Source organism: Vicia villosa, linkage group LG5 (assembly GCF_029867415.1).
Source record: "Vicia villosa cultivar HV-30 ecotype Madison, WI linkage group LG5, Vvil1.0, whole genome shotgun sequence".
Lineage (NCBI taxonomy): Eukaryota > Viridiplantae > Streptophyta > Magnoliopsida > Fabales > Fabaceae > Vicia > Vicia villosa.
Genome location: NC_081184.1, coordinates 152,014,024 through 152,035,855, shown reverse-complemented (window position 1 = coordinate 152,035,855; position 21,832 = coordinate 152,014,024). Strand labels below are relative to the sequence as shown.

Sequence of the window (21,832 nt, the reverse complement as noted above, 5' to 3'; positions counted from 1 at the left end):
TCTCTACTTATTTCCTTGTACGCGTGTTTGCTTCCTTGTCTTTTCCCACTGCAAACTCTATCTCATTTAAGTCTTTAACTGTGTTGTCCATTGATAGATCAATCCAGCCAAATACCTCCTTATTCCAGTGCCTCAACTTCTCTTTAAGCGACTTCAACTTCTCCATAATCACATATGCCTTGTTGCCTTTAATGTTGAATGAATTCCAACAACCTCTCACAAAAGGGTTTGAATCGGTTGGCTATGTCTTCTAGCTAGCAATTGCTAAATTAAAACAGTTTCAAACCTCCATTTTAAAGTTGCAAGAGAGTCAGATGTGGCAGTGATCTAAGATGCCTTTGTCACCAATCTACTAGATTACGACTCCCTATTCTTCTATTAATCCTTTTGATATTAAGAATATGTTGATTCTATTTATTGATTTCCTATCTGGTCCGAATCCGGAGAATTTTTACCTAGGATGTAGACACCGACTAGTTCCATGTTGGTTATGAACTCTCCAAACTCTTTCATCTTGTGTGAAATATTATAAGCTGCTAACCCACGTCTCTCACTGTACGAGAGGATTGCGTTAAAGTCCCCTCCATTGTCCCATTTCCCTTCGAAAATCATTCTTTTAGCGGTAGTCAGTTGTCCTCGTTCTCCTCTTTTCATTGTCCTATTGAGTAAGGGTCGGTGTTAAGTCATATAATAAATATAACTAAAAACTCCTTAACATTAATCATTTTAATTTATTGTCATTAAAATCGTAGGCTTAACATAATTCACTCCATGTATATACCCTTGATCTAAATCCCTAGTTTTATTTTTGTTTTATAATTTTAGTAAAACAATCTGTTTTTCTAAATGATTAAACGTGTTTAATATTTAATTAAAGTATTAATTTTCAAAGATTAAAATCAATGTGACTTTTATTCACAAATATTTATTTATATGATTAAGCTTAACTAAAAATGACTTTTAAATTATTATACTAAACAATGTTGATCAAAGAGCTAAGCCTAATTAAAAATGAATTTAAATTAATCTCTACTAAATAATGTTGATCAAAGAGTAAAAACAAATTCTTTTATTAATTTAAAAATATATCTCAAACTTTTTTTAATTAATTGTGCAAGTCCCAAGAAAATTATTCCAACAAGACAAGGTTCCAAGTCAAACCCAAAACTTATCCAAATCATCAAAGAAACCATCAGGTAACCCATCACTTTCTTCGGTCAAAGTTGCACCCTCGGCCACACTTTCCCCTTCCGCCGCCACGGATTTACCTTTCTCTTCTTCTCCCGCCGCCTCAACAAACGCCGGAGAATGCCCCTCAAACCGCGCCACGTGTCCAAACAGTTTCTCCTTCCTAGAAAACGTAGTTCCGCACGAACACTTCCATGTAGACTCTCCCTTACACTGCTTCATATGACTCTTCAAATCCGAAACCACCGCAAAGCTCTTCCTCCGACACCGATCACACGTGTGAGTTTTCGGACAATGACTTCTCTTAAAATGGTTCCTCAAACAGAACACCGACTTCAACGGCGCGAACTTCTTGTGTAGCTTGTTTCTTTTGCATCCTTCGTATGGACAAGAGAATCGCGTCGCGGTTAAGCGCGTTTCCTTCACGCAACGCAACGCTTCGGGTGTCTTGAACTGTTCCCCGTGAGCGCGCTTGTGCATTCGTAGATTAGCGTCGCGCGTGAATCCTTTCCCGCATATCTCGCAGAAGTGATAATGCTTCGCGAGTAACTCCACAGCGTCCAGTTCCACGATGTTGGAATCTTCATAATTTGTCACGTCATGATCTATGCAAGTGTCTTTCTTGTCGCATGTTGTGTAACATTCTGCTGATGTTGTTACCGGACATGTGGCAAGAAGAGCAGTTGCATTGATGATGACGTCGCAAATGGTTGAGGAGATTTGGTTAGAGAGTGAGTCTAAGTGTTGTTTGGGGAGGAGAGTTTTGGTTTTGATGGATTGAGATATGAAGCGTTGAAGAGAATCCATTTTGGTGCTTAGATGGGAGAGGTTTTGTAGAGGAGTATTAGTTATTTCTGTGTTATCTTGCTTAGTTATCTGGGTGTGATCTTGCATATTGATTGATTCTTTGAATGTTTAACTGTAGAGTATGTTGAATGTGTATTGGTGGGAGAGTGACTTTGGTGAGTGAAATGATGCAGGTTGGCTTTCCACAAATAGCCTTTAAATATGACAATGGTTTGCCAAATTTGAATATGAGAGGTGGATAGAGACAGGACATGCACACGTTGTTTTTGTATGTACATAGAGCACGTGTTGTTTGGTCAAAAAGGCCAATTCCATATTGTTCACCAGAAAATTCAGCATAACTGTAGTAGTAGTTAGAACTAGGAGATAACGCGTGTTACTTATTACTTCCGTGACAAATACACTACTGTAAAATGACATTAACAAAAACACAATCACGAAATAACACAATACTGTTTTGTTTAGATGCAATAGTGACATGGTTGGTTATGACAATCAGTTTGGTTTTGGAAAGTGGAAAATCAACAAAGATAACTTGCTTGCAGTAAGAGGCAAGAAGCTTTATAAACTATATTCGACAAAAGCTTTGGTTGTTATAGGGATAGTGTGAATGCTATCGACAAGGAAGCATCTTTGGGTACCGGAGACTTAGTCCTATTAATAAAACGAGGATAAATGTTTTGGCTAAAAAAGATGTTCTTGCATGGCTGGTAAACAGACTAGAGTATCCTTCAAGAGACATTCTTTCTCAAAGAAGTCAAAGTTGTTTCAATTTGTACATTCGGATGTTTGTGGTTCATTAAAGATAAAACTTTTTAGTGGGGCACTTTATTTTATTACCTTTATTCTTGATTGTTCCAGGTAACTATGGGTTTATGCTTTGAAAAGAAAAGACTAGATGTTGGAAAAGTTCAAAGAATTCTATGTTTTTGTTGAGAGACTGACAGGCGAGAAGCTGAAATGTGTTCGTTCTAAAAATGATGGTGAGTATTGTGGACCATTTGATACTTATTGCAAGCAGCATGGTATTGCACATGAAAAAACTCCTCCTAAAACTCCTCAATTGAATGGTTTAGCAGAGAGTATAGATCAAACACTAATTAAGAGAGTTAGGTACGTATGCTCTCTGAAGCTAAGTTGCCCAATCATTATTGGGGTGAGGCACTTTACACGATGGTGCATGTTCTTAACCTCACTCCTACTGTTGCTTTGAATATTAAAGTTTCAAGCAAAATTTGGTTTGAAAATAATGCCAAGTATGATCATTTGAGAGTCATTGGTTGTAAGGCTTTTTTTCATATTCCAAAGGATGAAAAATCCAAGTTGAATGCAAAGTCAAAATAATGTATCTTCATCAGCGATGGGCAAGATGAGTTTGGTTACAAGATATATGATCCTATAAGGAAGAAGCTTATTAGAAACCGCGATGTGGTGTTCATGGAAGACCAAATTATTGAATACTTTGAGAAGGTGGAGAAGACTACACCCAAGAAAGATATCAGTATGTCTAATAGTGATCCAGTTCGGTTACCTGTTCATAATTTGGATATTATTGGCGGTGTTGATAAAAATGGTGAGTTAAATGATTATGTTGATGATCAACGACTTGGAGATGAGGTAAATATTCCAACTAATGACGATGAAGAGCAGCATAATGATATGTCACAAGATGATAATCTTTATGAAGCTTCATAATCGTTTCAATTTCAACTTAGGGGGCAACCTTCTAAAAGGTATAATTCTGGTGAGTTTGTGACCTTGACTGATGATGGTGAACCTGAGCGTTTTCAAGAGGCTGTGGAAAGTTATAAAAATCAAAAGTGGTTGGATGCAGTGCATGATGACATGAAATACTTTCATGATAATATTACCTATGATTTAGTGAAGTTTCCTGAAAGCAAAAAGGCTTTGGAAAAGCGGTGGATTTATAGAGTTAAACATGAGAGCAACTTTAAGTCTTCAAGGTATAAAACCAGATTAATGGTGAAAATTTTTCGTCAAAGAAATGATATTGATTTTAATGTGATATTTTCACCTGTTGTAAAGATATTATCAATCAGAATTGTGTTGGATTTACTCTTGATTTAGAGGTTGAGCAAATGGATGTGATAATGACTTTCCTTAAAGGTGATTTGAACGAAGAGATCTACATGAAACAATCTAATGGTTTTCAAGTTAAAGGCAAAGAAGATCAAATGTGTAGATTGAAAAAAAATCTATATGGGTTGAATTAAGCTCCAAGGCAATGGTACAAGAAGTTTGATTTTGTTATGTGTCATCAAGGATACCAGAAGACTACTTCAAATAATTGCGTCTTTGTAATGACTTCATTATCCTATAGTTATATGTTGATGATATGATCATTAATGGAAAAAATATTTCTAACATTGACAAGTTAAAGAAGCAATTGGGCGAGTCATTAGGCATGAACGACATGGGAGCATCTAAATATATTCTTGACATTAGAATCATGTGTGACATAAAAGAGAAAAAACTTTAGATGCCACAAGAATATTATATTGAAAGAGTGTTGCAAAAATTCAAAATGGAATGTTCTAAGACGATAAGCACTCATCCTGCTACTCATTTCAAATAGAGTTCTAATCAAAGTCCTTCAAGTGAAGATGAGAATTGATATGGAATGTGTTCCTTATGCATCTGTTGTGGGTAGTTTGATGTATGCAATGGTGTGTACAAGATTAGATATAGAGCGTGTTATTGGTACAGTCAGTAGATTTTTGTCAAATTCAGGTAGAGAGTATTTGAATGTTGTAAAATGGATTTTAAGGTATATTCGCGCTACTACGTGTGTGAGGCTTTGCTTTGGAGGAGATAAGCTTACTCTAGTGGGGTACTCTGACTATGAATGGCTGGAGATATTAATTCCACTACATGATTAAATTTTCAGGGGGTGTTGTGGCTTGGCATTCTATATTGTAAAAGTATGTAGCATTTTCTACTACAAAGGTTGAGTTTATTGTCATTACCGAAGCATGCAAAGAGTTGCTATAGTTGAAGAATTTTTTGCAAGAGCTTGATTTTGTTCAAGACAAATATATGTTATTTGTTGATAGTCAAAGGGTTATTCATCTTAGTAAGAATTTGACTGTTCATAATAGGTTCATACACATTGAAGTGACATATTATTGGATACGTGATGTTTTGGATGCTAAGTTGTTGGAGTTAGCTAAGGTTCATACAGATGATAATGATTCTGATATGATGACTAAATCATTACGAAAAGAGAAGTTTGAAGCTTATTGTGATATCACTGGTTTGGCGACATCCTCCACATAGTTGTGAGGGATAGATTTGTTGGGTATGAGCTCCCATCCAATGTGGAGAAAGACCCCGTTTTGTTAGCTTATTAGTGTCTCACTTATTTAAGTGGAGAGAGTTAATTTAGGGCTGAGACAAGGAGAGAAAAATGGCATAAAATCAGCTACAAAAGAGAGAAAATAAGAGAGAATTCTATTCCCGTTTTTCTGCAATCAGTCTCACTAAATTGACGATTCTAGAATCATTAATAGTTAGATCGAGCTCAAATTTGGAGGGCAAGTTCGCAACACTTGTTTCTATCTTTTAAACGTTAGGATTTTCAAAATAAAATATTAGCTGAGAGATACCTGCTTCACACGGAAGCTGCTTATTTGAGTGATTTTTCAGCTTCTTGATTCTTATTTGTAAGTTAGTTTGCTTTGTGATTTTGCCGTTGTTAGCACTAGTTTGTGAATTAAGTTAAGATTCTCTTGTACCCTTATTTGATTATAGTGGAACTATTTTTTTTGTCTGGACAAATCGTAGTTTTTACTCTCATATTAAGGGGTTTTCCATGTTAAACAATTGCTATTCTTTTGTACCTTTATTTGTTCTAATTTATGCCATATATTTGTTGTTGATTCTCAAGGTTCTTACAAGTTGGAGGAATTTTATATCTGATACATATTTGTCTGTTATTATGTGTTAATTTCTCATCAATATGATCTTTATGCATTCCCTGAATTCAAATATTTTAACTATACATACTTGGTAGGCGAAGAGAAGACCGTGGCCGTAAAAGTGGGAGGAGTTTTAGATTACTATTTTAGTGTCAAGGGCATTTCGCATTTTACAAGTAACGGGAATAAAAGGTCAAATGGCAAGCTTGGATACATGGTCTTTCAAATTACCTTACTCCTAATGAATATCTTCATTTACTTAGTGTTGCGTGCAAATATGGGGATTCAATATAAATTGATGAGAACATACATAAAGGTCTTAACTTTAATTTTTCTTAGCCTCTAGAAGTTGGGAATTGTAAGATATGTAACTTTTCTTATATTGAATGCTTTAGCTATGGTTGCAGACCAATTGATCTCTCTAAATTTCGAAGAAAGTAACAATTGGGTGCATAGACACACTGAAATTGGGGTTTGACATATTGTCCCGATTTTCAACATTGTTTTCTCAATCAGTGCTTCTGCTCCTGTTTTGGGGTCCATAATCTGAAAGTTTGTTCCTAGCAAAACCACAAAAATTGTAACCAATATAGAAACTGTTTCAGCCCTTAATTCAAAAAAGGAAATGATTGACCTTAGTATTCCCACTGCAACTTTGAAACTCTTGGAAGAGACAAATTTGGAGAAATGCATACGGGCTGGCTCAATTTACATTCTATGGTTCCTATGAACTTAGTCTTTGGCATGTTGTTTGGCTGGTGAAGCATGTAAGTTATGATTTCTCTAATGGTAAAGGTGGAATTTTCGGAAGACTTTAAAGTAGAAAGTTATTAATTGAGCACAAAGGGGAGACTGTGATTAGTAGCTACATGGAAGTATGAATTTAGTATTATGAATCAAACTTTGAAACTCAACATTGTTGTTCTCTTAACCAAAGTTGTGATTGAAGAGACATTTGTCCCTCTGCTTGTAGTAGAAAGTAATTTCAGCATTCTAAATGCAACGGGGTTGAAATTGTGTGGAGTGGTTAAATGTTTGAAGCTAGCGCGACAAGAAGAGGAATAAAGTCCACTTCCAACCTTGGAGACAAGGTTGTTAATAAATAAGAGAGTGGCATTAATAGGAAGAGAAAGAGATCCAAATAAAGAGGGAATTGCTGAGTTGACAAGTTGGCTAGAGATAGTGGAAAAGTTACCCACAAATTAGTTACAAATTGGTTAGAGAATTGAGAAGTTACACATGAAGAGGAGTATATGAGGTATGTGAGAGGGAAGTACTGATATTATTCCGTAACATTTGTATTAGACCCTTCTTCCTTAAGGAGTTTTGCTATGGAATTATAGACAATTTCTTCCTTTTATCATTGATAATACTTTTCTCTTTATCTCTTGAATCTCTTGAATTGGGTTCCTTACATAGTTTCTTTTCAAAATATCAATCTTTGCCTTAGGACTGTACACTTAATAGTCCAACATTGATTATGAGAGAATTGAGTTTGGTAGAATTGATTTCAACATAATTGAGTTTAAAAGAATTTATTAATGTTTGGATACAATGATATAGAAGTGATTGTTATCGATTAATGTTGTTTGGATAGTTTTAACAAAATTAATATTGAATTGTATTATTAACAAAATGGTAAGAAATTCTAATACAATCAAAAAGAAAAGAAGTAATTGATGAAAATTGAAGAGGGTAAAGAAGGAAAGTTTAAAAGAGTTGTAATAAATAATATATAATAAATGTAGAATTGATTTTACTAAACTTAAAAGCTAAGAATTGTAGTTTCTACTAGAATTGTTTTTGGAGGAGGAGAATTGATTTTGGAAAAGTATCTAAACAAGAAAAAACAACCAATTTTCAAGTTGAAGTGGACTAGAAGTACTTTTGAGGTTTGTAGAAGCCAATCCAAACATGCACTTAATACACAGATATGCTGCTCCTAAATTCCAAAATTTTAAGTATCCCATAAAACAAAAATTTGTCAGAGAAAAAAAAAAAAGTAAGACCATATAGACCACACAATAAAAATTAAATCTCATCAATATTGAAAAAAATATAACGCATGACAGGAACATTGATGCCATCTCTTTGGTGAAATGTATGATTCCGAGCAGGCTCTTAGCTGTTGTGGTTGCGAGACACAATTACCCCAGCTCCACTCATACATAAACTCAACTTAGATAGAAAATCAATGATAAATCCGACCCTGTAATGCAATCATAACAGAACATGTCATTATCATTACTGCCAAACAAATCCAATAACCTGTCAAGACTTAAGACTCCATATACTTGCAAGAACTAAAGAAAAACTACCAACTTAAAGTCATGTCACCATTACAAATAAATCGAAAGCAAAAAGTTGACTTAAACCTTCCAAACCATACATTAATGTATAACTAGCCTCCAGATCTTAAGATGGGGAATTCCAAATATATGGAAGTCCTTCACCTCCAATGGAGCCATAGAAAACCTAAGATGCGTCCTTGCACACTCTAATGTAATATCCATCAAATTCTACACCAGAACTAATGCCTGTTATGGCTGCAACAGATTTGGCTTCTCATAGAATCTCCATTACACTTCACTGCACTGTACCAGTATTTAGCAACACTTAACCATGATTAGATGGAACAGTAAACTACCAATGCTGTGATGCTAAAAACATGAAATCATATGAATCATATAATTCTGCATGACCAAATATATTGAAGATATCATAAAGCCAGCTGCAATATGAATAATTACTGGCTTCACACTATTGTTAATGCCAGTAATGGAACCAGAACCAGGACATGTCATTGAGCAAAGGACCTACCTACTTCCTAAATAACAAACACAATTAAGAACCACACCAATAAAAGTATACCACAAGTTTCATGTACAATAGTCTAAGAGAGAATGACAATTTTGAGTACAAAAGTTGACCAGTCATGTATCTTTAGGTCCAAAAATTGGTACTGTTATATTGGATTCACCAACATTCCAACAGGATATTAGAAAGTGATAACTTAAATAATCATATGCACAATACATTAGTTATGATTTGAATTTTCTTATCTAACACTATCATACCAAAACAAAAGTTTATCATACTCAAGCCCCAAAAGCAATAAATTGTGTTTCCACTCTTCAGTATTTGGCATTTCCTTGGCAAATCCAGTGATTGCCACAAATGCAGACTAACATAAATACCCAGTTTCCTTGGCAAAAATAAATAACAATAAAAGTGAAATATATCCAAAACCATTTGTATTTCAAAAATCACATTAATCTCAACATCAAAAATCCGATAAGAGCATTCCTATAAGGAAGTAGAATGAAATGGCTCTCACAGTTATAATATTAATAAACTGATAAAATGAAAATAAACAATCTTGAAAACACTAGCTCTACAACTCAAATCAAATTTCCTCCTTCATACTTTCCAAATTAGATATATCAACAATCCCAACCCTCTCATTCTCTGGCAAAATCGACCAATTCGGACTCTGCACAGCACGCAACCATCGGAAATCATCCACATTGGCCCAGTTTCCCGTCTCAGCATCAAGATCAGCACCGCGGAGATCTTCTTCAATCCCTCCATAACTCAAACAATACGGCGCAAATCTCACATCATTACAATCCTCAACTATCGGCCTGCTCCTAACCCTAAGATAGAAATCACTTCTCCTGGCACCATGAATCCGAATCTGATGTGACGCAATAGCAAAAACACATCCCTCAGCTTCTTCAATCAGAATCGACCCCGTCACTGGGCCAACATAAACTCTACAATTCTTCAATCTATGAATGAAAAGCGCTCTAATGCAACCAATTATTCTCACTTCACAAGAATCAAGATCCGAAATCGTGAATTCTCCAATCTCCGAATCTTTAAACTCCCCAACCAAAACCTCACCGGTTTTGTTCCTAAACCCTGGAGAATCACGCGCCACATAGCTCGGTTGAACAGAATCACGAACCGGTTTGGATTCTGTAACAACTGAATCTTGATCTTTCTTACTAGTCTTAGCCTTATTCTTGAACGAGAATTTCTTTTTAGGTATAAGCTCGGAGCTGAGACTATCAAGGCTGCGTTTCAAATCGGAAACGGCTTTGAGGGAAGATCGAACGTCGTAAGACGGAAGGAAATAGGAGCTTTCAGCGACGAGTTTTTCCAAATCGGAGATTGATTCGGAGATTTTATCGAAGTGCGGTTTGAGCTGAGATGGATCGGAGGAAATCGATTGGGACTCGGCGAGATGAGACTCGATGGAGGATTTTAGTTGGGAAAAACGGGAGAGGAAGGATGAAGTTGAATCGGTGGAAGGTTCGGTGGAGGTGGTTGAACGGGATTGTTGGCGTTTGGAGAGACGGTCTAGCATTGATAAGTGCTTTTTCTGTAACGCGGTTTCTGCTTCTTTGGTATCTGAAATAATTTCTTTCTCCATTTCATCGTCCATTCTTCGAGTTCTAACTCAGTGGTGTTAGTGGAAGAGGCACGCTGAAGTTTTGAAATCGCTTATGAAATGCAGATGATTGTCGTTTTTCTAAGTGGGGAGACGTTGCTTTGAGTTAGACGGATGGACAGCGGCGCAAGTGCTTTAGCAGCGGCGGTGCTCTGAGAAATACACGGGTTTTTATTTTTGGTTAGTAACAAGGAAAAGGAAAGAAAACTTTACCTCATACCCGTTCAATTATCTTCGTAATGCTAATTTTATCCTGGAATGTTTTTAATTAATTTATCATTTCATTTTTTACTCTCTCTATCGCACGATGCGTCATTCAGTACACTATTTTTAAATATACGTTTAAAAAAGTGTATAAAATTAAGAGAATAGTATTTTTATTATAGTACTCTTATCATGTATTGGAAATGATGAAATTTTTATTAATTAGACGATAAAATTAAAAAAGTTATATTAAAAATTGAAACGGATTATTCATTTTAGGACATCATTTTATTTTAAATGAATCACTTATTATAGAACGGAGGACTATAAGATTTAAGAAATTGCATCCCCTAAACATATGTATCAGATGATTTTGAAATTGAATTTCGATGTGTTTTTTTAACCGAATCACTTTATAAAAGATATTTGATTTGTATTTAAATAAATTTTAGAAAACTTGTAAAAAGAAATTCGATTTTTGCTTATATTTTAGTGTACCGAAACACCTGTCAAATGTGTTCCGGTTTGTACGTTTGTGTGTATCATAATTCTTTTAGACAAGATATTCAGTGTATTTTTTGTGTGTCGGAACACTTATGTCAAGATGTCCGATTTGCATTTAAATTTTTTTTTTGTATGTAAGGAAATTCCTCTACAAATATGCAATAAAAAATAAATATGTGTAGATACCTCTAATGCATTCTCAACTACTCAAAGATTTGATACACGAGAAAAGATGATAACGTGGATTAAAGATGTTGGAATAAAAAATAAAGTAAATATTATTATCACTCGTTTAGATACTGAAAGAAGCAAGAGAGGGAGAAGCAACAAAGTAATATTTGATTATAATAAAGGGAGGGGAAATACAAGGTTAAAGATAGTGGAAGTGCCACTAAGAAATGTTGATGTCCATTCAAAATCAGGTTGACTTCGGCGAAAGATAGGTTTGATGAAAAATTGATGTAAAATGTGAGGTTCATAACCATGGTTTACCTAATAGATTAGAAAGTCATTCTTTTGTTGGTAGGTTGAACACATATGAGAAATAACATGTTGTTGATTTGACAAAGAGAAATGTTCCACCTAGACACATATTGTTTTCCTTGCAAGAGCGAGATCCGAAGAATGTCACTAGGATCACGTAAATATATAAGCATAAGAGTAAGTTACAAAAAGAGATATGAGGTCCTAGAAGTGAGATACAACATTTGTTTAAAATATGTAATCAAAACATGAAGATTACACTATGTCATTGAGTTTTAATTTCATATGTCTCAAGATCACATAGCTGATGAGAAATTAAACATAAGTATAAAAGTTAATACATATGAAAAATATAAAGATAAATCAATGTGAACGAGAAATGTGCAAAGGTTCAAATAAATCAGCAAACTGTGGGTCATCCTCGTCAACACCAACTTGTCGGAGATAATGATGAAACAAGATAGAAATACGAGTCTAACTTGGATCAGATGATCTTGCTTCGTAAGCAGGAATTGGAACCTCTCTTGGCGCATAAAGAGGGGCGGTACCAACCGAAGATGTGAAACAAGATAATACCACTTCAGATATCTAGCATTTGTATCATATGGAGTGGTGGCCAATGTTGTTAGACACATCATATCGACGACGCTCTCATGGTAATCAATCCACTCAACGTCAATATCATCAACCATCATATAAAGGAGTTTCAGTGTATTAATTTTTCAAAAAATTGGAATATTTTGTAAAGAAGTTTTGGAGAAGGTTTCACCAAATCGGAAGACATTGCAAATGAGTTCCGATATGCAGCATAAAAATTGAAAGACGTAGCATAGGAGTTCCGGTGAAATCATAAATTCGGAGGACTTATTGAATCTGTTCCGATTTAGATTTTGTAAACTGGAAGAGTTGTTGGAAGTGTATCGGTGTTCCAAAAAAAAAAGTTCTGAATTGGAAAAGTTATGAAACGAAAATGAAGAAAAAGTGATTTTTTTTTTTAAAGATAAACTTTTTATGTGAGGGTGTTTTGGTAAAAAAAAAAAGTATGAGGTAAAATTTTCACAAGAAAAATATGAATTGTAGAAATGGGCCATCGCCTATGGCCGATCCATTGGTTCAGAAATTTTTTACCCCATACTCTATATTTATCCTCCTACCCCTACAATATATTAATTTTGACCAATGTCCATGTATAAATAGTTTGTTTTTTTCACTTTTTTCTCATACATTTTTCAAGACCTTGTCTTGCCTTATACAATTATCGACACTTGTAAGATTATTAACATTTCTATCTTTCAACGCAGCCATTATAAATCTCGTCGCCAATTGTACATTGTCACGTTGTTTAGAAATTGTCTTTCTTCAAGTTTTAGACGGCCAGGTATGTCATGACCGTCTAAATCATTAGCTAGACAGTAGTTTTGAATACCACATCTAATATTCATGTTCCAACCACAACCAGATGACATAGATCTCAATCAAAATGTGCACACAACTCTTTTACTACAAGTAACTTCCAACTTTCCTTTATTCTTGTAATTTTGTCCCTTGTCACAACAAAGAATCAGTTTGTCCTTCCTGCCTCTTAGCCCATTTGTTGTATCAGAATGAATGATAACCACAATAATGTCATGATATCTCCTAATATATTATGCACATGATAACACTTTTATCTAGGAAAGAAATATTTATCAATTATAACATAAAATAAATTACTCATATATTCCATAAATCAATTAACAAATTCAAAAGTTCCGATAAAAGTTGTAAGTAAAACATATCAAATAAGTGGTGAAGAATTGTGTAAAATTTTCTAGAGCATCGTCTCTTACATATTCATTCATGGTGATCAGCTTAACAACAAATACAAGCTGAATTTTTGTAGGAAGGGAGAGGTTTAAAAAATTTTGGTGTACTGAATTTTTAAAATTTCCAATCGGTGAAAAAATTGCACCAAATTTTCCTAGATATCCGACATAAATGTGTTCTGGATTGGGCCGATGTCTGGCCCAAACTCAATCGGGTTACGGACTAGACCAATGCTTGGCCCGTTGGACTAAACACGTAGCCTCCTCGTCAGTCAGGCATAAACTTATGGCCTTCGGTCATTCGACTCCACTAGCTCTGGGTCGAGCAGGACATGTCCCGGGCAAAGGCACATGCCCGACCTTGGGGAGGCGTTCCCTGCGAGCACTTCTGTCCGCTCATTCCACCGAGGACCCTCCTCCTCGTAGGGTTCCTTCATTCCCAACCTTCAGATTAAGCGGAGTCCGCGCTCTCCCTAAAAGATCGCGTCTCCCCTTAAGATTCGGAATGGTTGACCCAAGATGAAGACCACATGCTGGTCTCCACTATCCACGTAGAATCCTGGTATACAGTTTGGGGCGGAACAGTTTTAAGTGTTTGAGTCCCTTGCAAGAAGCTAGTTATTCTGAGTCAGAACTACTACATTCTTCATTACAATACTTATTAAATGTAAAGGTGTTGATTTAACACAATGAGAACAGAAGCGGTTAAGAAAGACATTCATTTAAGTCTAGAACTCTGTTGCATATAAATTGTTTCAATGAGTGCAGGAATATGATGCGATCAGTGAACCATGATTTTCATAATCTTGTCTCTTTTCTTACAAAATACAAGCATAAAACATTAGGGCAGGAAGAAATGTAGGTTACTGCAAATAAGATACTATTACACTACACAATGAGATGACAACCTCCAGCAAAACCATAAAAACAAAAGACTAACAACGCTTTTAACCAATTAACTCTATAACTTGCATATTTAATCTGTTCATGCAGCCTACTCAGCTTCCGCGGCTTCTGCAGCTGCTTCCTCCTCCCGATACCTCAATAAAGATGGAGGTGGTTTTACAACAATGCTTTTCTTCCACTTTTTATCTAGCTTTCTGGACAACCTCCTACCGATGCCCTCCTCAATCTCTCTTTCCCGCTTTACAGTAAGCAAGCGAGCAATCTGCATTGATATTAACAGTAATCATTCATCCAAATAATAACAGACAGGTAATGTGTAGCATTTACTCAGACTCCAAAGAAGGGTATTACGCGTTACTAAAGCACACTACGATCATCTGAAGTTATAATTTATTATTAAAAAAACAAAATGAGAGTAGACCGGTTTGGCCATATTGTGATTCACTCCCCTCTTTCTATTGTGTGCATATCTTGTTTTTACCATAGAATCTAAACATTCTAAATCCTAGCTACTGTGCTGCTTCTTTGCCAACTGAATCCTAGTGCCCACTCTTCCTAATTCAATTGTTTATTGGGGACATGAACTGATAAAATGATGAAAGGCGAGTCACGAGCCTCCCGTGAGGGTGTGTTGCAGAAGGGGGAAAAGGAGCAAGGGTGGCAAAGAAAACGAGGTAGAAGCCATGAGCGGAAGTCAGTTACTACTAGTGAAGAGGATTCTATTATGCTGGATGCTAACAAAAGGAATACAGGGTAGTATGGGAGGGCAATGGGAGATGCGGGAATCGATGGAGCTGAATGTTAATAAGTGGGAAAGAATGAATATATGGAGGGATAGGAGATCACTTGAGGAATTGTGGGGTTGCTACTACCACAGGGCAGATATGTTTTCCTTATTTCTTAACAGTTTCTGTGTATATTATCCCTACAATTCTGGTTACATTTTCTTTGAATTTTTCTTATGATCTCTAAAGTCAAACCTAGTTCCTGACAGTTTTTATTTCAGGTCTTATCACAAAATCTCAGTTGCATGAATTGATAAGGTTAATGACTTAAAAGATGATAACTCAGAAAACCACAACAGGTGAATGTTAATAGTGATTTTAATAGTTAGAAAAGCAATATCATTACAACGGCTAAAACAAAAGAAAAGGTAGACATATTAATATGCTGCAGCTTAATTATAACACAACCGATTATAAGAAGAGGCTGCAACTTGCAAAGACAAACCTGGGAGCAGAGTGACCTGACATTATGTCCAGGCAACAAAACTGAAAAGATGTTGCAGCTAATTTACAAAGAAAAATTAAGAATGCTAAACTGCAGTGCATCTAGCTAAAGTTTAAACCTTGCAGTAGTTACAAAAGGATCAACTGATCATACAAATGAGAAAACTAGTTCAAGTATTTCCTAAAAGCTAAATTTCTCAGTATGCATGTATATCAATTTCCCACTATAGTACTGTTCATAGCCTAGGTGCTAGAATAATATTTTTGAAGTGAGTGGGCTACTAGTCCCATGTTGGTTGATCATCCAATCAGTTTGATTTAAAAATAAATCCCATCCAATTTATTTTTATTTCAAATGGATTGATTTTTTGGTTTGGATTATTGTTGATTTGATTGTCTATAATCTTTTGCTTTATATTATTTTTTATATATTACAATCTTTGACTAAAACAGGAGCTATCCACATTAATGAGGTCTGACTAAGGAAGGAAATAAGGACAAGCAGTCAAGTAGTCAGCAATGGACAGCGGCAATTGTATAAGTACATAATTTTCAGTTTGGATTGGATCGGTTTGCACAATGGGAACCAAAATCCGGTCTGATTCATTAAAAACGAGGTTTTTGAGATTTTTTTCCAGGGTTTTTACTTTCTTCTGTTTTTGGATTATTTGTTTTCGGTTACTGCAGTTTTACATTGGATTAGACATCTCCCAAAGCCCAAGCTACGTTAGCTATGAGCCCTTGGCAACAATTGGTTTCGAAGTAAGCTCTCTCCTCAAAGACCTGAAATCTTGAAATAGATTTCATCGGTGTGAACCTAGGAAACAAGAATCCTCAAGCCATCATATAAATATTAATCCTAATTCTTTATGGTATAAGTTATATACAGCAGTAAAACAATTAAAACAACCAATCAGTTTATCAAGCCATCATGCATAATGCATGGAATGGGAGATATTAATCCATAAAAGACGAAAAGATTTTAAGAGAATAAACATATGCTAGAGCATGAAAAAGAAGGAAAAGGTAATGGCTAAAAAAGATGAGATTTTTTTAAAAAGGATCAGAGTAAAATAAATGGTGATTTGTATTGGTTGAATGAAATTGAACACCACTAAGGAGAAGCCGAGAAGGATTTCAAGATTTCTCTTCCAAGGGTCCCCAATCTTATAATGGTCAGGCATGGTGTTTTTGGGATCAGCAGCTCCGCGCTGCAATACGTGATTGCCAACTATGATAAGTACATACCTAGATTGTCAATAGTGCGCTATAGTGGCGTAGCATAGCGGAACCAAACCTCACCGCTACACTTTTGGTTTGCTAAGCGCTACACGCGATAGCGGGAATAGCGGCTGCTATTTGTGGCGTCATGGTGGCGCAATCGCCGTTTCTACACTCAAGTGTTTGCGTTTCAGAAAGCCATCTTCTTCGCAAAACTTCCTCACACAACTTCTTCGACATTCTTCTTCACAAATCAGCAAGTCATCTATTGTTCTTCCAAAATCATCACCGTTCTTCACCTATTTATTTATTTCTTCACCTTTCTCATCCATTCACAACTGATTTCTCCTCTGTTTTGCCGTGTTGCCTGTTTCCCTTTTATTAGCAACCACGACATCATCTTCCGCAAGTGTGACACAAACTTCCAATAGCAAGAGTTACTAAACATCACCTAGACTTGCTACATTAGTGCCTAATGGAGACGAGGACTCAAAGGTGGAAGAAGAAGCAAAGATTGAATCAAGTGATGAGCATGATGATATTAATGTGATGGAATTTAGAAGTGGAGATGAGGCAGACGCATATGCGTGATTTTGTTATGTTTGTTTACTTTTAGAACTTCGTTTAGTCATTTTCACAGACTCTCATTCCCTAAAGCTGTACTTAAATTGACCTAATTTGTGTTTAAACTCATTCGTAATAAAAAAAAACTGTACAGAACTTAAAATTAAAAAACAAAGCGCAACTTAATCCTAAAAATAAAGCAAATATAAAACAACCATAACACAATTCACTCTAAATCAACAATCTAAAGAGAGAAAATATACCGTCTTGCGCATTTTCCGAAAATCACTGGATTTAAACTCATTGCGAACAGCTTTCTCGAGAGTAAGCATGACTAACTCGCCTTGAAGGGTAACAACCTCTTCGTTGATTTCTTCAATAGTTTTAGTTCTAATTTCCTTCAATTGCTCCTCTCTCTTTGCCATCCTCACTGGGACCAAAGCGGTGCGTTTCGTCGCTGGAATTGTGCAAGTGCTAGGTTGGAGTAGTCGAGTGCCATTGAAGGAGGTTTTGAATTGTAAGGGTTTGGGAAGAAAGGAAAGTGTTGAAGAAGATGGTGAAGTAACGGAGAGGCTCAGCATTTTGTTTCCGTTTTCTCCTCTGCTCTTTGGTTTATCGTATGAACAGAAAATGTATGTAATGTTTGAAGATAATATCCACACCCTATCTATCCCCTTCATCTTTTATGAGCAAGAGTTATCTTTTTTTTAATGATTATTTATTTAATTAAATGAAATGGTTTTCAACAACCGTGATAAAAAAGTTAGTGTTTTTTTTACACAAATAAAAGGGTTTTTATTTAAATAATTTTTTTATGGTACACTAAGATACTAAGATATTAAGGGATGACTCAAGTGAGAACACTTGGTTATTATGAGAAATGAGAACAATAAATCACGACCATCAAATTTTGATTTGTTGATTTTAATGAATTGGATTAGTTTCTCTTTTTATGATCCTTAATATTTATTTTAAATCAACATAGAAAGAGAAACCAATCAAGTTCATTAAAATCAACAAATCAAAATTGGTTATGACTTGACCTTGTTGAATGTGAGAGTTGTAGAATATTATGGTTACCTTGTTGATGGGCTTACATGAGTAAAATATGAGTTGTAGAATAATATTGTTATCATGTTGGTGAGTATATTTGTTGAGTAATAACATGTTTGCCTTGTTAATGAGTAATATTTAGCATGTATAATAATTTCCTTATCTTGTTTGTGGACTTACATGAGTAATAATATGTATTACTCTATTGACGAGTATTCTTAAGCATATATGATGTTGGGTTGTAGTTACATATATATTGTTAGTTGTAATTATATGCATATGTTGAAAAGTGTAGTTAGATAAAAACTATCGTGGTAGTCTTAAAGGACGAAGTTTATGGTTTGAAGAGGAACCAATGTATGTTGTTGTATATCATACATCATGTGTGTCGGTGATAGTTGTACGCACTTTGGTCCAGTGACGAGTCATTGGTTCAAAAGGGGGATCAGTGACGAGTAAGGATCCACTCCATTTCTTAAACTCCATTTCTTTTCCATTACTATAGTTTTTGTATATATTACACGTATTTCGAAGACATGTAACATATATTTACTATTTTTTTAACTTTATGCACAAAAAACTATAGTAATTGACCCTCCATTTCTTTTTAGGAAATAGAGTGGATCCTTACTCATCAATGACGACTCCGGGGGCAAATATTATTTCTTTTTAAATAAAAAATCAACTAAAATATGGACTTTTCCCGTCGGTTTCTAAATCCACCAATGTAGTAAGATTACATCTATTACAAAAAAAATGATGAATGAAAAAAATGAAAGAAACATGTATTATTTCCTTTTTTATAGGTTTTTTACCATTCACCAATTTTCTTGTGTGTTACAATAACCTAACAATGAACTATATTCAAAATAAATTGTAGTATGATTAGGAATAAATTTTTCAATGTTGTTAACCGAAAAAAATATTACAAAATATTTTCTTTGATTGATAGCATTGTAGAGTTATTCTAAAATATAACAATAGTTTCTTTTACCATTCAACATTGGGAAGAGGTGGAAACACCACCAACAACAACAACAAAAACAATACCATTATGTGTGGTAGATTGCAATAATAGAAAATGATTTGTTAATGGTGGGTGCTTGAAGAACAAAACATAACCAAATAATATTTTTGTCTTGCAATTCATTCCAAATAATGATGTTTATGAGTATGGATCAGCTGTATAGTTAGGTTTAAGGAAAAATTAGTGAAGAAATCCTTTTATAATTAAATTTGGGTGGCATACCCCTCGGTGATTATAGATACCGATGAGATCAACTATTTAATAATTAAATAGAAACGAAAAATAAAAAGAAAAACGTCGCATTTAAAGAAATAAAAACAAAAATTGTAGTTGTTGGGATTCAAAGCATGTAACCTGAATTAGTTTACCTCTTGGTTTTATAATAAAACCAGCAGAATAGATTATTTTTTTAGAAAGAATAAAAAATATGGTGCGTACAGGTATTATACCTCGGTTTTTTGTTAAATGAGATGAAATTGTTGTCACAAAATGTATTATTTGTAGTACTACATGTGAACCAACAAGCCTTGGACAACAAGATTGATGAAGACTTCTCTTAGGAGTGTCGTCAACATCAAAACTAAATAAATTATTGTAAACTTCATACATGTTAGCATATAGATCCACACGACCTCGTATTAATTTCTCATCGCCAAATCTACTTAGACGGTGACTTACACAAGACACCAGATCAAGTGGGAGCGGTTCTAAATGCCCTCACTATATAAAGTTCTTCACGCACCAAAACTATGTATTCTGCTTATTATTACACTCTTATTACTTCTCACATCGACTTGGGCATTAAGTACTAACATCACATATTCCCTTCGTTATGTCATATTAGAAGCACGCTCCACCGCATCTTAGTTTTACTTCACTCTATCATCAACTACTTAAGGTTTTGAATAAACCAGGTAGTAAAATCTATCTACTATCTACCATATACTAAACAATTGACCAAAGAGACAAAAATAAATTTGTACTACAACTTGGATATAAAAGTAATTAACAAATTAAGCACTGCCTTTTTAACTCTCCTCAAAGAATGTTACACCTGTTCACTTTTTATTTGGAACAACCTATTACCCGGAACATTGATTCAGTCTCTCTCTTTCTCCTCTTTATCGTATAACCCTTTCCCCTATCTTTGTTCTCTCTTTCTTTCAAAACCCTAAATCGCCGCCGCTATCACCATATCTCCATCACCGTGTATATTCGGTTCACCGTTCATCTTCCCAGGTTCATCAAATTGGATTCGTAAAATCACCTACTCCGAGTGACACCTCCGACACCAACTCTCAGCTCCGATCTCCGCCGACGCATCTAGGAATTTCCGATTGCAGGTTTTAGGTTTCTTCTATTTTTAACTTAAATCCACCTTTCGTCTTTCGTCTTTCAAATCAAACAAACACTTCATTTGTTTCTATAGATTGACCCAAAGATTTACAGTGTTTTTGAATCAAAACTCACATCTTAACTATTAACATTTGATTCAGAAGAAATCAGGAGCTTGTGAAACAAACAATACTCAAGCATGAAGCCATATTTAAGGACCAGGAATGTTAACTTTATGGTTTCTATTCTGAGTTTAAACATAACAGAACAGACAAAAACTGAGGATAATCCTTAAAAAACCTATGATTTCTATTCATAGTTCCTTTTGAGTTTAAATATTGTTATTGTCATGTTGGTGAATTATTGTACTTTAATGCTCACTCTGATATCTCATGAGTATTTGTTGTTGCAGTTTCACTATTTCTTTTCCGTTATTATGAAGGATCTACATACGGGTCGACTTCCTTATCCATAAGGATCGACATACTATCAAGCATTTTTATAGGATTTTTAACTATAAATAATTATTGCTTATGGGTGCTCATATATTATAACCCTTTGTATACACATTTTTTCCTTTGATATTATCTTTTTTATTTGTTTCAAATGTGATGAAGTAGTAACTTTTTTCTGTTGATGTTGCAGCTGAATCCAACCATGAATAAAGTAAAAGATCCAATGGCAGGAACCATTTGACATAGGAAGCGGTTTTGTGAATGCTACCGCATTATTAAACCTGGGATGGCTTTTCGATTCAAGTAAGCCACTTAATGAACTTCTAAAATATTTTCATTATATTTATAATGTCTATAAGCTTAATTGAACTGTGTATATGACATGTATTTCTTTGTATACAACAAAGTTATGCTTGCAATATCTGTTCAGTCATGGTTTTAGTCTGCCGTTTAACGTTACAAGATACTTATATTTGTGGTTTCCTCTGTAGGATAGATTCATGAGTCGATACAGGTCTTGAGGAATGGCCCCTGCTGCTAATTTCGGTGGGTTTAGTTTTAGAGGGTCGGGGATGGCTCATAGACAGCCTGATGCTGATAATGAGTCTGGCGGATTAAATGCATGAGCTTTGATTCAGGTGCTTCCTGTGTTTCTCA

General features: G+C 35.0%; 3 protein-coding genes across 3 annotated transcripts; all 3 read right to left on the bottom strand.

Annotated features, from left to right (window-relative positions):
- Positions 1 to 1,155: 1,155 nt before the first annotated feature.
- On the bottom strand, positions 1,156 to 2,149 carry LOC131605751 (zinc finger protein STOP1 homolog). Its single transcript, XM_058878072.1, has one exon. It carries the CDS (start codon positions 2,080 to 2,082, stop codon positions 1,156 to 1,158), a length of 927 nt encoding a protein of 308 aa, XP_058734055.1. The 5' UTR covers positions 2,083 to 2,149.
- Positions 2,150 to 7,818: 5,669 nt separating this feature from the next.
- Positions 7,819 to 10,632, bottom strand: LOC131603235 (tubulin-folding cofactor C). Its single transcript, XM_058875526.1, has one exon. The coding sequence runs from the start codon at positions 10,381 to 10,383 to the stop codon at positions 9,340 to 9,342; it is 1,044 nt and encodes a 347-aa protein (XP_058731509.1). The 5' UTR covers positions 10,384 to 10,632; the 3' UTR covers positions 7,819 to 9,339.
- Positions 10,633 to 14,158: 3,526 nt separating this feature from the next.
- Positions 14,159 to 17,961, bottom strand: LOC131603234 (large ribosomal subunit protein uL29c-like). Its single transcript, XM_058875525.1, has 2 exons — positions 17,569 to 17,961; positions 14,159 to 14,553 (listed from the first exon to the last, which is right to left on the bottom strand). Exons 1-2 carry the CDS (start codon positions 17,884 to 17,886, stop codon positions 14,380 to 14,382), a joined length of 492 nt encoding a protein of 163 aa, XP_058731508.1. The 5' UTR covers positions 17,887 to 17,961; the 3' UTR covers positions 14,159 to 14,379.
- Positions 17,962 to 21,832: the final 3,871 nt, after the last annotated feature.

Bases quoted from the DNA above. Each gene is read 5' to 3' on its own strand.
- LOC131605751 (XM_058878072.1), bottom strand. From the start codon at position 2,082: ATGCAAGATCACACCCAGATAACTAAGCAAGATAACACAGAAATAACT.
- LOC131603235 (XM_058875526.1), bottom strand. From the start codon at position 10,383: ATGGACGATGAAATGGAGAAAGAAATTATTTCAGATACCAAAGAAGCA.
- LOC131603234 (XM_058875525.1), bottom strand. From the start codon at position 17,886: ATGCTGAGCCTCTCCGTTACTTCACCATCTTCTTCAACACTTTCCTTT. The intron at 14,554-17,568 runs GTATATTTTCTC...ATATCAATGCAG, and splicing joins TTCGGAAAATGCGCAAGACG to ATTGCTCGCTTGCTTACTGT.